Genomic DNA, 15,774 nt, shown 5'->3' with positions numbered 1-15,774 from the left:
TATAAGTTTTGGCTGGGGCACTGCTTCCTTCCCTCTGACAACTTTTTGACTAAAAAAGCATGGAATATACCAACGCGGATTGGGGGAATTTGCGCTTCAGACAATTGTTTTCATGGCTGAAACTTGGGCATTGAATTGTTTTATTTACAATTATGTTTAGGATGTTTTGGGTGATGGGACCTTTAAGGTTCAGCTTGCTCTCATACTTGGTGGAGCTGTCAAATGTTTCCTCAATATGCTCATCTCAGACTCGTTAACTGCTGTAGATCCGGTAACATCATTTAAACAATGTTGTTCATCATGTTGGATAATTATTGCCAGAATATGTACAACGGTTGGAACTTGTGTGTTGAGTAAAGTTAATTTTGAACGAATGTTGTCTACATTCAATGTGGGCACTTTTTAATAGAGGATAGCGGCTTCATCTCTTCACTTTAACAAAAATAATTATAATAAATATCAGTTTGATTCGGAGGTCCAAGATGGAGTTTAATCAAGGAGTGTGGAATAGAAGGGAGATATACAACTGACGCGGCCCGCCCTACCATATGATTTTACATGCTTTGCAGATGGGTACTCCATTTTTATAAGAAAAATCAGAAAAGGTTATTGTATTACCGGTAATTGTACATAAGACAAATATTTCTTATTCAAATGAAGTACTGTCTGCAAAGCACGTATTATCATATTGTAATGCGGACCTAGTCAGTTGTATCTCTCTTCTATTCCATACTTCTTGAGTTTGATGCTTTTTACGACACAAAAGTTCTGACTTCGTTCAGACCACTCTTTGAGGACTCTATATTTTCTGCATATTTTATATTGTTTTTTATTCTAATATTCAAGAAAATATAAATTTGCAGTTATGAGTTGTTAATATATGTGTGAGTAAACTCTTGCTCTTTATTAAGCTGTCTATTGTTTAATATGTGTGATTTATTTTCTATTCTTCATTTTTTGTATTATTTAACTCTCCATATTGGATCTAGGTGATCAGACTGCAAACCTACCTGGTGCTTCTTAAGATAAACAAGTTCTTACTCCTGGTGGTCGCACACTCCTTGCTGTACATGGTGGTGGACGCACAGTCCCCTGATTCAGGAATTAAGGTTGGTTTATTAACTGATGGTGAGATAGTTATGCTAGTTTTTATTTAAGTAATTGTGACTAGAAGAAAGTGAAGAAAGAAAATTTTAATTAGCCTGGATGGATTGTCATTGTCATTGTCATTGTCATTGTCATTGTCATTGTCATTGTCATTGTCATTGTTACTGTTATAGGATTTTTGGAGATGAAAGTTTATTGCAAAAAAAGTTATTTAATGTTATATAATGCTTGAAGGTTGGATTTCTTATCATCCTAGGGAAATTTTTGTTAGAACTAAGCGATTATTATTATTATTATTATTTTATATAAAAGAGTGCTAAAAATGTTTATCAAATTACCGCATTTGTGTTTTCCGGACACCTAAGCTTGATTGACTGAGGCTTATAGGTTCAAGGGGTGATTCATATTCCTCTGGGTTTTTTCATTCAAAATTCCTCTTAGTTAAGTATTTTGTTTTTAAGCTGTTGGATTTGGGGTGCCCTATAACTTAAATATGATTTAATTTAGTGGACTGGATTATTACAGGTAGAGAACACTGGATTCTTAAATTGGGTTCGGTATTTTGTATTCTTTTAGATTATCTTAATTGAAATTTGGAATTCTGAACCTCATTTGAAATACGCAATTTTAACCTGGAGAAACTTATTAATCTTCTTTATGTCAACGGGGAAATCATGCATCAAAGTTGATCTTTTATTTGCCTTTATTTAATCATTTATCTGTGTTTAGTTAAACTTTAATCTGTTTTCAGCTGATCTTTTATCTGTGTGTCCGTGTTTAGGTGTCTACTGCAACACACAACCATGCTGTAATGTTACAGCAGGGTATCCAGGCTGCTATACCGTGTCCTGGAGAAGGCCATGTAAGACAAGTTGCACTGCGGCTGGGACAAACACTTCTGCAGAAGGGGGCAGGAGATCTTCCAGGGATGCCACACGTCAGGTAAATAATTGTGTGGTTTGGTCAATTGGCAATCTTTTTGGTATTTTGATGCTGAATATAATAGGTGACCCCTTTTTTCCAATGTTTTAAAAATAGTTTTGGGGGATAATTTAAAAGATAAAGAACAAATGTATGGAGGTCATAAAATTTAATTTGTTTGTGTTTAGATGTGTATACCGGCTAGCATGGGCAGCCGCTGCTGGAGATTTAACTCTTCAGTCAGCCTCCCCTGAGAAGCTGAGAGCTGCAGTGCTTGCTGTGGAGAACCTGTCTCCTGACCTCATCTGCCTTGCCAGGGAGGCCATGGAGGTGTTGACACTTACCATAGCTCTGCATCCTGAAGCTTTAGAACAATTGGTGAAGGACAAGGTTGGGCAAGCCTTTGTTCTAGATCTTGTTCTGCTGTGTAGGTAGGAACTTGATGGTGTCTTCTTATCCTTAAAAAGACCATTGAGCTTCAGCTCAGCTTCAAATTGTTTTGAACCAGCATAAATGTTTGATGTATGAAAAGTTTTCTTTTCAATTAATGGTCATTACAATTGATGATAATTGGTTTATTAATTTTAAAATATATTGATTTGATTTAGGGATCGAAGTATCAGACAGGCTGCTTCTGAACAATTCCTTATGATGACTACACGGGCTACTGGAGAAACTCATTACGTCAAGTTCATGATAACTCTACTCTTCACTGTAATCAATTCTATAGTAAGTGAGCATCCAGAGCAGAGCTCAGAGTATTTCAACCTGATATCCAGACTCCTGGCTTACCTGGCATCCAATAGGACAACGTTGAACAATGTACAAGCTCTTCTCTCACAGGAAGTTGATCTGCTTTCCAAAACGAGGGTTAAGGTTAGAGTCAATTTTAACAGTTAGTTAAACAGAATGTCACAATCATAAATCTAACAAGCTGAACTCCTAAATTAAAAAGTTAATTTCCAGAACTGTTCTCGTTATATTAATTAGCTTACTAAGGTACCTGTTCAGGTGGAGGAGACAGGAGAGCCTGGTATCTCTAACACCCTCCTGGAGGGACATCTTGCCATTACAAGAGAGCTTGTGATGTTCCTGCCTCCAGATAAAAAGCAGGAGGTTGGAGCAACCAAGATTGGTGGTGGTCTGGTAAAGGAACTGGTTGAAGACTGGATATTCCCAGCCAGTAAACTCTGGGTTGTGTACAGCCAAACCGGAAATCTTCCAACGGATAAAACAGCAGTTTGTCAAACTCCCGCCACAACAAGCGCTGCATTCGAGCTTTTGGTGGCCCTCTGTTCGGGTTGTTCTGGTAACCTCTCTCTTCTTGCCACAATGTTGGCAGACATGTTCTATAACCGTGTTGAATGTTTAACAGAATGGGATTATTTACCCCCTGTCGGGCCCCGCCCACAAGGCGGATTTGTTGGACTTAAAAACGCTGGTGCCACGTGTTACATGAACTCTGTACTGCAACAGCTGTTTATGTTGGAGGGAATTAAACGTGGCATTCTGGACGCGGAGGGAACTTGCAAGGATCCAAATGAGGATTTCTCCGCCGAAGATAGGAACGAAGACGACGGTCCAGAGGAGGAAGGAGATCGGAATGATTACAATGTCACCATTTTGAAGCAAATCCAGGCCATTTTCGGTCATTTGTCAGAAACTCAACTTCAATATTATATTCCCAAGGTTAGTTAAAAGCAATTCTAAGTTTAGAATTTACAATATTGACAACAATTTTTTTCAGGGCTTATGGAAACATTTCCGAATGCTTGGTGAACCGGTGAATCTGCGCGAGCAGCAAGATGCTGTGGAATTCTTTATGACATTAATTGAAACTTTAGACGAAGCTTTAAAACATGTCGGACATCCTCAGGTTAGATGCTCAACAAGTTTTAGATGAAATTATGCTTTGAAAATGTAGAATATAATGATCTTTTTTCTCTCTTGATTAACATTGTTCTGGTTTTAGGACTGTTTTCATGTCGTTATATTCCATTTTATTCTGGCAAATACTGAACAAAAAAATATAAAATGCTGGAAACATGATTTTAATCTGAAATTTTCAGGTTTGTTCATCTGTCCTTGGTGGTATTATTTCCGACCAGAAGATTTGTAAGACTTGTCCTCATCGATACAGTAGACAGGAACCCTGCTCCGTTATATCTGTAGATGTAAAGAACCATTCAAATCTCATGGACAGCTTAGCCGAGTATACCAAGGTGAAATATATTATAGATATTCTCTTTAAAAGTACACAGAGAGTTTCCGAATAGTAGGTTGTTGTTCAAGCGGACACACCAAACCAGGGGTGTAATTTTTTAAGAATTACACCCCCAATGTTACATAAAATCTTATGTAATTTATGATTTTCGAAAAGGGGGATTATTTAAGAACATATACACCACTGCACCAAACAGCCTACAATTCATGAAGGATGTAATTTCTTGTTAAAATTAAAATATTCCACAAAAATCCAAGTAACCTCGTATAAAAGCCATTGCTTTATAAGACATGTTTTTACCATGAGTGAGGGATTTCAAGTTATTAAATTATCCCGAGTAATAATTGAAAACCCTAAAATCCTCCCTAATGAAACGAAATACGCGTAACATAAAATTGTTATATATTTTTCCATTTGCAAGGCATGTTTTCGACTCCAGTTACTAATAGATAGTATAAAATTCAACTCCCATAGTTAAAAGAAAAAAAAACTTTTTAAAAAGTACTTTGCAAATGGGCAGATTCCGGCCCATAATTTTCTTATTATGAAAGGGGCTCTGGAGATTCTCGTGCTTGAGCCATTATTCGCGTATCTATATAATAAAGCTCTTCGCTCATTTATGTATATGTATACGAGATACATATTAATTCTGAAATATATGTTTTAAGTTGAAGCTGATTCTTTAAATATATGTATTTATATGTTATCTATAGCTTGCCAAACGCCTGAACCAAATTGGCGGACATTTTTGGAGGGATCGAATATTTAAATTCTATTTTTATTAACAAAATTCAAAGTGTTTTTAAATCTTCGGGCAACGCCGAGCTCTTCAGCTAGTAATAAATAAACATCTATCCAGGGTGAGCTGTTGGAGACTGAGAATGCGTACTACTGTGAACAGTGCAATAAGAAGGTGGATACTGTTAAACGACTCTGCGTCAAGAAACTGCCTCCAATCCTTGTTATCCAGCTAAAACGGTAATTGTTTTCACATAGATTTGTTTTTCAATACAACCAAAGTTTAGGAATGATAAATCTATTTATTTTTACTTACTTTAATGTTTTTGGTTCGGTCTGAAATAAACAGTACTTAGGATCTATTTTATTTTGATGCGGATCCGAACTGGAAAAAAAATGGATCAAAATCCGGATCCGGATCAAGGTCATTTCTTGATTTACTGAATTTTTTAACAAAGCAGGATTTTCAAATTTTTTGTCTTTATATGTTTTGCCTAATTTTATGCTAAAATTTGATGAACTATTTAGCCAAAATCTTGAGGATCCAATGGATCCAGATCCTAAGCACTGGAAATAAGTTCTGTGCTTTTTATGATTTATTAAAAATGCACATGCTAGAAGTAAGAAACAAACTGATGTAGTTTTGAATACCGATTAATTGATTGATGGATTGATTATATCAGGTTTGATTATGACTTTGAGCGGGAGACTGCGGTGAAATTTAATGACTATTTCGAGTTCCCACGAGAGCTAGACATGGAACCTTACACAGGTTAATGAGATTATGATTGGGATTGGGATTGGGGCCAGGACCGGGTCGAAATGAATCGCGATGGAAAGGGATAGTAATATTGAGAACAAATTACCATTCTTAAAAGATATTTAAATGTTATTTATCCTGTTATGATTTTCATCCTTACAAATAATTGATTGTTTGAATGAATTTAGTTGCTGGATTAGCTCGGCGAGAAAATGAAGCTGTAGACTGTGGACCAGAGGATCTGGATCCAGGTAGGGCCAAATTTCAACAAACCCTTCAGCCTTAGTTTAAAGAAAAGGAGATCTCCTAGAAATTGATAATGTTCGATAACGGTTTCTATATTCAAGTTTGACTTGCGGGTTAAATATATTTAGGAAATTGACACAATTTATCTCTTTTCTAAACAGAAAGAACGACGATATCTTCATTTTTCATTTTTGGTAAGATAGAGGTTTAAAGAATACTTTTGTTAATCGGACATGAAAGGTTAGCTGCACTGCGGACTTAAAGCTTGATTTAAAATATGAAATGTTGTCAATGCCAGATTTGCAACAGTCCCTTTAAGAAGTAAATAGACGATAAAAGTGTGGCATAATAACATTTATAAATAAATATACATTTTTAATTTTTTCTCAGGTGTTGTTAGAACATATGTTCTACGCGGTATGGTGGTGCACAGTGGACAGGCTAGTGGTGGACATTATTACAGTTATATACGNGACAATATAGGTTTTTTTTTCATTTTGATGTTCTAGATATTCGTAAATATTGACTTAAATATTTTTGCATATTATTGTGAAATATCTTCCACTGGTTTGGCACTACAATTGATCTCTGATAGTACTTTACATACAAGTTCATGATCCGCTTGTTTTTTCTGGTATTCGTTTAGGTCTATTGCAGGCTCCTTCAGGTTTTGAATGATAACATTTAACTTCTTGAGGTTCTGTTCTGTCTGTTCAGCTATCATAGCCTTGGCTGCATTCTCATTGCCTTAAGACTTAAGTTGATTCACAGACTCCTGAATCTTTCCAATCTGGATCACTGCCTGGTCAACCTTGTTAGTGTTGTTTGCAATACCCTCCACATTTGCAGCAACAGTTTTCTGAATCTTGAACACAGTTTTTTCTAGATTAATTAATCTTTGCTCAATTATCTTTCTAGCTAGAATTAGGTATGGCTATATAGTTGGAACAACCTTTCCTATGTATAGAAATATAGTTGAACTAATCGTACCTTCTTAACCTACTTCTTGTTGTCCATTAATTCTGACGTCAGATATATTTGGGTAGGTAAGGTTAAACATCGTTAAGGCTATATGCGTAGAAAAGTATCTAGTGGTATAAAAATCCAAGCAAAAAAATAAAAAATTATAAGTTTAAAAATTTTCAGGAACACATTTTGCTAAAAATAAAATTTTTATAAAATCGTCATTTTTCATTGTTGGGATTGAAAGTTTGTATTTTGGTTTGATTGATTTGATTTTAGCTTATTTGTTGAATTAATAAATATTAAAGTGATTATTGAATATGTGTTTGATTGATTGGTCTGTTTGTGAATGGATTGAGAATAATTGGCTGATAAATTTTATTTTGATTGGTTGGTTGGTTGGTTGTTTGGTTTTTGATCGATATGTTTAGACAAGAAAGTAAGTGATATAAGTTTGATGATAGATAAGTTACCGCGGTTTAAATTTAAGATTATGAATGATTGATTGATATAAGGATTTATTGATTGATTGATTGATTGATTGATTGATTGATTGATTGATTGATTGATTGATTGATTGGTTAATTGATATAAGGATTGATTGATATTTAGGCAAGGTAGCAAGTGGTATAAGTTTGATGATGGTGATGTCACCGAGGTGTTTATGCAAGATGATGAGGAGCTGAAGAACCAGTGCTGGGGAGGAGAATATTTATCTGAGGTTAGTACAGTGTATAGTGTACAGTGTACAATTAACAATGTACATGAAAATAGAAATTGTGCAGTGTACACTAAAACTTTTTTACCTAATAAGTTGATTTTACAGTTACTGTTTAAACAAGTTGCCATTCAACATCAAATACACATAAAATTGCTTAAATGTCTTTTTTCTCTTCCACAGTATTATGGTTCACACTGTACTAAACTTATATATTTAAACACGTGTTATTCCAGGTGTTTTATCACGTGCTAAACTTATATATTTAAACACGTGTTATTCCAGGTGTTTGATCACGTGCTAAAGCGAATGTCTGTACGAAGGCAGAAAAGATGGTGGAATGCTTATATGCTGTTCTACTGTAGATCTGATCTAGATAATCCTGTAGATATTATCAATACAGGGATACAGGTAAACATTACACAAAACGCAATACCGCCGTCAATTAATGGCGTTATTTGTTGCAAAGGTGAAACCGGAATATTTTATTAAGTGGGTTACACTTTTTTCTTGTATGAAAATATTGAATAGTGTCCTAACATTTTAACCTTTCTCGGGCAAAATCATACCTTTTTCGTCACTTTAACAACTTTTTTGTAATCTCTTTTGGGAAGCTAGTTGATGGTGGTTGCGGAACGCCTCACCCACTTTGGTTGCGCCACATTGCCCACGCCATCTAAAAGGACCTCACTAGTCTCCTGGAGTTTGTAATAACTCTTGTAATAATAGAGATAAATGGTGCTAACTTTGCACCTATATTCTTTTAATCCATAAGGGGCATAAAAAAATTTCAATTTTTTTTTTTCTTGATCAGGGGCGTAGAAAGGGGGGTATTTGGCCCAAAACAGGTATTTATATATATAAATATTTTTTNGTCCTTGTTAGGCTATTTTGTCATGGTCTAATATTCTGTCAGACCTAAAATCTTGAAAACAATAATGATACATCGGCAAAAAAATATTTATATATATAAATACCTGTTTTGGGCCAAATACCCCCCTTTCTACGCCCCTGATCAAGAAAAAAAATTTGAAATTTTTTTATGCCCCTTATGGATTAAAAGAATATAGGTGCAAAGTTAGCACCATTTATCTCTATTATTACAAGAGTTATTACAAACTCCAGGAGACTAGTGAGGTCCAAAAATGTTACTGCTTAAAACCCACCCTCTAGTGGTGAAATTTGAACTTAATTCTGTCCACAGCAATTTTGAGACGTTAAAAGAATGTATTTCCCTTTTTAATAGCATAAATATTAATCATTGTATGTGTGCCAGTAGATATCTTCGGCGGCCGGGATCGCTGACCCCTATTTTAATTAGCTCCAGGTTTGTCTTTCAATAAGATTATATATGTTTAGGGTATGCGGTTAACGAATAAAATGCCTGGACCTATTGAGAAATCTATTGTTAAACAAAATGTTCTGTTTCTTCACAATAGAAACCAGTTTTCTCCAGAATACTTTAATTTTATGAAGAAACTCATCAGCTGCAATACAGGTACAGTGGATATTAACGTTTTCTATTCAATTTCATTTTCTTGCCTTAAATTTAATGATTTCGTATTCAATATAAATACGTAAAAGCTATCCTTTAAGACCTCAATATTCAATCTAAACAAGGAAAGTAAATATTTGAAAATTATTTTCTTCTAGGGTTTGTAACCCCTGCTAGCGGCGAGCAGCTGAGCAAGGAGCAGGAAGATATTTGTTTAACTACGGTTCAGCTGGCTTCAGCTTTTCTCTTCAGTATTGGGTTCCATACAAAGAAATCTATTCGGGGTAAGCTTAGTTATATTTCTAGACATTTTGTAGTTTAACTTCATGTTTTATTTTTGATAAAATATTATTGGCCCATTTTTTTCTATTTTTCACACTTTTTCAGAAATGAAAAAAAAACCTTAAAAGTTTGGGCTCCTAGCACAAATTTTAAATATATGAATCTTCATATAAAAATAAATTTTCATTGTTCAAAAATTCAATGTGACTAATTGTGCTTTGAATGTAATCATAAAATCTCCGCTTGTAATTTATCTAAATAAAAAAAATCACTTAATATGGTTGCTGAGCTCTTGATTAGTAAAATGGTAGTTTTTCTGAGAGGTTATTGCTCTTGAATAAAAGTACGGGAAATTTTTTTTGATATAAGTGCTCAAATCCATCGTGAAAGAGTCCAACATTTTTATAGATTTTTATCAATTTAACATGTTCAGATTTTTACTTTTCGTGTATATCAAAACACTAATGCAAGCGAGGAAAAAAAGCATCAAAATGAATTCAGACGGGTAAAAGAACTTATGTGTTGAATTCTTAAAAGTTATTATTATTATTATTCCTAAAATACACATTATAAGCAAAAATCTGGTTTTGGCAAGATATTTGTCACTTTCAAAAATAAACTAGTTTTTGATTTCAAATAAAACAAATTTTTCATCTGTTTGAGTCGCATGTTTTAATATCCATATAAACATGTTTTAATAAATAAAAAAATTTACCTCCCCAATTGAATGAATCCGTTAATTACTAAATGAGCTTTATTTTTTTCATTTTTGGGTTTAAATGCAAATCGCTTATAATTTGATACTATATTATTTTTGCTGGCGTTAAAAGGAATTGACATTTTGATTATTATAAATACTGATCTTAACAGGTCCCCTACCCTTAGGCTCTCATATCATTATCTATTTGGGGTGCTAATGGGTCGGGTTACTCGTTTTTCTAAAGCCACTGACATGACAAATGAGGATCTAAGTTATAAATCAATAAATGGTTTGTATTAAGGTAACTCAATGGATTGGTATGAGATCCTTTCTATCCATCTGAGGTACTCTAGAGCAGCGAGGTCCTGGTTTTGCAACAACATACTGTTCTCCACCCCTGCACGGTTCGCGGAGTACCTCCTAGAGTGTCCCAGCCCGGAGGTAAAATAGGAATTCTCGGTTTTGTTGAAATTTTAAGGGGTGTACGCTTGTTTTCTAGGCAATTCGATTTTGTAATTTTGTTTTTTTAATTATCGGCGAAGCTGCAGGGAAAATAATCAAAAATGTAAACAATTATATTGAAACTAGGCTCCAAGCGCGCAATCTTCGATTTTTTACGTTTGATTGTTGCTCTTTCATACACTTTTTTGTGTGGATTTTGAAAAATCGACATTTTCACTTTCCCTGGGATCATGTGAGGTCTCTAAAAAAATGGTCCCGATCGGTTCTTCCGTTTTGACGTTTATCAGTTACAAACAACAGACAAGCAAACTATAAACTTTGATACTGAAGGTCCCCGGGTCTTATGGCTTAACTTCTTTTCTGATATTCTGTTATTTATGAACCTAAAAACTTATTTCCTCTTTGTCTAACATATTCTTTGATAATTAAGATGGTCGTTCTGTGTCAAGTTATGTTAACAGAAATTTAATTAAATTAGTTAAATTACAAAATGTTATATGAGGCTAATAATTGGCTCTGTTAAGGGCGCAAAAGTAAAAAATTCAATTAATGTACTAATTTCCAGTTTCATTAAATTTCTTTCTAAAATCATTGAAATCTATAAATATTGGAACTTCCTTAATAATTTTCTGTTTTTAAATGCGTTATATTTATTTAGGTTCGTTTAACGTTTTCCAAACTGCTCGTCTTCTGCGCTCATTTCTCTGCACCAGACGGTCCTGTAGCTACACCAGCCTGCTTAAACCAGATACAGACAGAGGTACAGTACCAGACATATATATATATAGTTTATACAACACCAGAAGGTCCTGTAGCTACACCAGCCTGCTTAAACCAGATACAGACAGAGGTACAGTACCAGACATATATATATATATATAGTTTATACAACACCAGACGGTCCTGTAGCTACACCAGCCTGCTTAAACCAGATACAGACAGAGGTACAGTACCAGACATATATATATATATATAGTTTATACAACACCAGAAGGTCCTGTAGCTACACCAGCCTGCTTAAACCAGATACAGACATGGGTACAGTACCAGACATATATATATATGTATATATACTGAATACAGCCCCAGACGGTCCTATAGCTACACCAGATGCAAACAGAGGTACAGCACTAGACAAATATATAAATATAGTACCAGACGGTCCAGACATGTATAATGCATATGCACTTTATATATTGCACGTGTAACAGAAATAGAAATAACCTGTAATAGTGTAATAGCTTGGGAACCCAGGCCCAGAGATGTCATAGTTGGCCCCACCATTAACCCGCCTTTTGTCGTAAATTACTATTTTAGTTTTTTCTTTCGTCAAAAGCGGACCCACTCAATTTATAATCTCAAACAGACAACTAGAGATTACAACTATATATAATGATACAGTACCAGAAATAAATATAAATAAGACATACTGTAAAAAGTACCGAACATATTTATTCTGTATAGTCTATACAGTACCAGATATAGACTATAGAGATATACTGTATACAGTACCAGATATAGAGATATACTTATGCAGTACCAGATAAAATATATACTTTGTAAAGCACCAGTCAGAGGCATATTTTCAACCTGACTAATACCAGACAGAGGTAAAAATATTACAAACCAGACTCTTACGAGACCGAAGTATAGTTCCAACCAGGCTAGCGCCAGAAAGAAGTGGAGTTCCAGCTAAACTAGTACCAGACAGAAGTTTAGTTTAACAAGATTAGTACTAGATGGATGTTTATCGTAAAGTGCAGGTTTCCCCTCAATAGAAAGAGGCTTTAATGAACAACGAAAATGGTGTCAGATTTAACAAAATAATTGTTTAGTTTTGTCAGCTGTTTTAGATAAACTCATTCAACATATTATACTTGATTCAAAGAAAGAAACATGTGTGATAAGACATAAGACAAATATATCAATGAATTCCGTACAGTCGTCTCTAGAGTCTCATCTTTTCTGGGTAACCCTGTACCAACAAGATTCATACTTATCCTTTATTCTGTACAGATTCCTCCTGGAGCTGGATTATCGGAGCATATTCTTCTGGCGGTCCTATCTCTGCTCTGGGCGGAGGTGGCGGACTATGGTCGGCACCTATCTCAGTATTTCGGCCTGTTTGTTATGTACTGTTCTCTGGGAGAACATGAGAAATTGCAGTTGCTTAATCTTAACGTTCCAGCGTTATTCATGCAGGTATATACAATTACAAACCCTTCTCTTTTTTAGTTTAAAAAAAATTGTGTTCACCATTTTGTTAAAAGCACAACATTTTTGGGTTTTCATGAAAATGTAAAAAATTAGGGGCCTGACTACCCCCCCCCCCCCCTCAGGACACCATAGTTGTCACTTTTTGTAGAAAGGATAATTGCTCATATGCCCCCCCCCCTGTCTAAGCCCCTTTGAATGGGATCAAAGAGTATTAAACCCCAGCTAAATGGGTCTTTTTACTGTTTTAAATACCAAAACCTTTTTTTTATTTTTGAAAGAATGAATTTAAATTTATTTTTTATTCATTTTTATCAATGTTTACTTTTTTGTGCTGTACTAAATTGTGTACTACATGCCTACTCTAGATTTTGATTGTATGAGTATAGTACAAGTGTGCAATTATGCTCTAAATTAAAAGGTGTATGTTAGGTTATGTACATTGTACATGTTCACTTAAGTTTCTGTTTATCCTTTTGTATAAATGTACTGTACATGTGTACTTCAGGTTGCCCTGGATGATGGACCTGGACCTCCAATAAAATATCAGTATCCAGAGCTTGGAAAACTTTATCAGGTTAGATGCAGTGGGATCCACAAAACCATGGAATATAAAGACGACTTTAAGACTCAAATTATAATTTTGATTAATCCACTAAATGAAATAATAATTGGTCACTTTACATTAGAGGTGGGTTAATTTTGGAGGCCGCTAGTGTTATATCTGAACCTAAACATTCTTGCGCAATTCTGCGTAGTTTCACTAAATCTAGTCAAGGCATCGTGCGTCAGTTCTTCACCCTGCGACAGTTCATCTCTACTAATGTTTTTAACCATTTCAACACAATGTTAAACAGGGGTGATGAACTGATGCATGTGCTCAATTTATCTATTGGAGTCTAGGCAAGTTTGCTACAAACATAAGGCGAGCATTAATTCTTTCTCTTCGGCGCACCTCAATTAGCACTGAGCTGAAAACTTTAGAATGGGATATCCTTAATCCCGATCTGTTAATTAATCTGGAGATTAATTACAAGAGAAGAACAAGCAATATTTAATCTGGAGATTAAGAAAAAGAGTGGATTAAGCATTAATCCAGATATCCACCATTCAAAAGTTCCCAGCTCTGATTATTTATCTTGCATATTTCAGGTAGGCCTCTTTAGACAGGGGTCAACCGTGAACTGAAACACAATGAGTCCAAAGTTATTTTAATTAATGACAATAATAAAAAACGCTAGCATTAAATGAAAATTTTCTCCGGGTTAAAAACATTTGATTTTATTTAAAATGTTGATTTGCCGTCCGGAGGTTTATTACCTGTATTTGATCTAGTGGGGGAGCGTTAGATCGGGGATACAGTATTAGGATGTAGCCAATCCTGTCCAGGGGTCCTTTCTTCGGAGGTGTCGGAGGGGGAGCAGAACAATCAAGACGTGGTTATCGAAGATCTTATATATATATATATATATAGAGAGAGAGAGAGATGAACTCAAACCAAGCGTCCAGAGATCCAAGAACAGCTCAGCTTCCGTTAAAATCGGAGTCTTGACAACGGAGGTCTAAAGAAAATTCGTTAGACTGAGTTCAGAAGCTCAAAGTTTAAGAGCTTTTACTCCTCACCTTTATTTTGACCTATCCCAGACTCAGGGTGTTAAGATTAGTATGTGAAAGGAGGAGAAAGCATCTTCATCCTAGAGACCAAGGATACAGAGAAGATTAACTGTATGTTGCTGAGGAGAATAGCCTATCCCCGAGCCAGTAAATAGGATACAGATCTTGAGATCAACCGCCTAGCATGAGAGTTTTTTTGAAGTAGTTGTGAGAGTTTAGGATATTATTCAAGCTCAACTTTGGAAATGCACGAATTTATCACCTGGTTCAGCGCGTAGAGACGAGCACGGAATTTTTGAGTAAGAAATCACAATTATCACGACAAATCTACTTATAATTATATAAACCATCTTTTAGAAAAGTTTTCATGTGAATAGTTATGTCACGGATGATTTATAAACCTGGAGAAAGAAGGGAGCAACTAACCCATCGTGTCCTGAAAGATAAGGCTCATTATTTAAAAGTAGTGGCTAGACTTTTTAGCATAAGTATTGGCTAGACTTTTTAGCATAAGTATTGGCTAGACTTTTCAGCATGTATAAACTTATTTACAGTTTTTGAAATTAATTTTCCATTCATAAAATCATACCCAATAGGCCTTTAAATGTTTTTACATTAAAAATCTCAGATTATATAAAACATTTTGAACATTAAGAATAATTGTAGGTTCGATTTATTTGTAGAGATTTGTAGGATTAGTAGATTGAAGATAGGATTTCTCTGTAGAACTAGCTGGAGAACATCTCGAGTATGAACACCCTGAACACATGATAGTTTATAAAAGATCCTCAAATCTTGCAATGCAGGACAGCGATTCCATTTTTTACAGGACGCAACGAAACCGTTTCATATTACTCCTAATCTCTGATTTCAGTATAATATGTGAAGTGTACACTAATTATAGTTTTTTTTCTTTTAGGTTGTATCTAACCTTGTCCGTTGCTGTGATGCAAGTTCAGTTACCCAGTCTGCAGTGGAGGGGGTTGAGCCAGCTCCAAACCCATACCTGGAGCCCTCTCTCCAGCATGGATACTTGGCTCCTATACAGATACCGGTTTCGGAACACCTTTTTCAGAGGTACTGTTTTCAAAAACAATTTTATAAAATGACCAAGTAACTTTAAATATTTGGGAAAATTTGAATTTTTTGATAAGTATTTGTTATATATGTACTTGTGTATTTCAGTAAAAATATGTTTCTTTTTTATCTTCAGAATTTTTAAATACAAGAACTTAAAGAAGAAGGGATGAATTTTATACCTATCTATCTTTAAGAATTTTGCAAAAAATCTAGTATTAGAATGTAAAAAATTATTATTATTATTATGTAA

The 15,774-nt window shown here is 34.8% G+C and overlaps 1 protein-coding gene across 1 annotated transcript in view; it reads left to right on the top strand.

The window, feature by feature from the left end:
* Positions 1-15,774, top strand: part of LOC111709059 (probable ubiquitin carboxyl-terminal hydrolase FAF-X) — a 37,215-nt gene that overhangs the window by 18,998 nt on the left and 2,443 nt on the right. Inside the window, exons 29-49 of the mRNA XM_023482645.1 lie at positions 161-271; positions 990-1,109; positions 1,889-2,049; positions 2,217-2,459; positions 2,637-2,904; positions 3,040-3,717; positions 3,776-3,904; positions 4,098-4,250; positions 5,112-5,230; positions 5,674-5,762; positions 5,939-6,001; positions 6,387-6,467; positions 7,571-7,680; positions 7,963-8,088; positions 9,037-9,175; positions 9,331-9,456; positions 10,456-10,595; positions 11,275-11,376; positions 12,633-12,818; positions 13,339-13,407; positions 15,364-15,521. Coding sequence (XP_023338413.1) covers positions 161-271; positions 990-1,109; positions 1,889-2,049; positions 2,217-2,459; positions 2,637-2,904; positions 3,040-3,717; positions 3,776-3,904; positions 4,098-4,250; positions 5,112-5,230; positions 5,674-5,762; positions 5,939-6,001; positions 6,387-6,467; positions 7,571-7,680; positions 7,963-8,088; positions 9,037-9,175; positions 9,331-9,456; positions 10,456-10,595; positions 11,275-11,376; positions 12,633-12,818; positions 13,339-13,407; positions 15,364-15,521 — 3,371 coding nt within the window. The remainder of the gene's footprint in view (positions 1-160; positions 272-989; positions 1,110-1,888; positions 2,050-2,216; positions 2,460-2,636; positions 2,905-3,039; positions 3,718-3,775; positions 3,905-4,097; positions 4,251-5,111; positions 5,231-5,673; positions 5,763-5,938; positions 6,002-6,386; positions 6,468-7,570; positions 7,681-7,962; positions 8,089-9,036; positions 9,176-9,330; positions 9,457-10,455; positions 10,596-11,274; positions 11,377-12,632; positions 12,819-13,338; positions 13,408-15,363; positions 15,522-15,774) is intronic.

Source organism: Eurytemora carolleeae, unplaced genomic scaffold (genome assembly GCF_000591075.1).
Source record: "Eurytemora carolleeae unplaced genomic scaffold, Eaff_2.0 scaffold377, whole genome shotgun sequence".
Lineage (NCBI taxonomy): Eukaryota > Metazoa > Arthropoda > Copepoda > Calanoida > Temoridae > Eurytemora > Eurytemora carolleeae.
The sequence above is the reverse complement of the archived record's forward strand: the minus strand, read 5'-3'. Positions and strand labels throughout refer to the sequence as shown.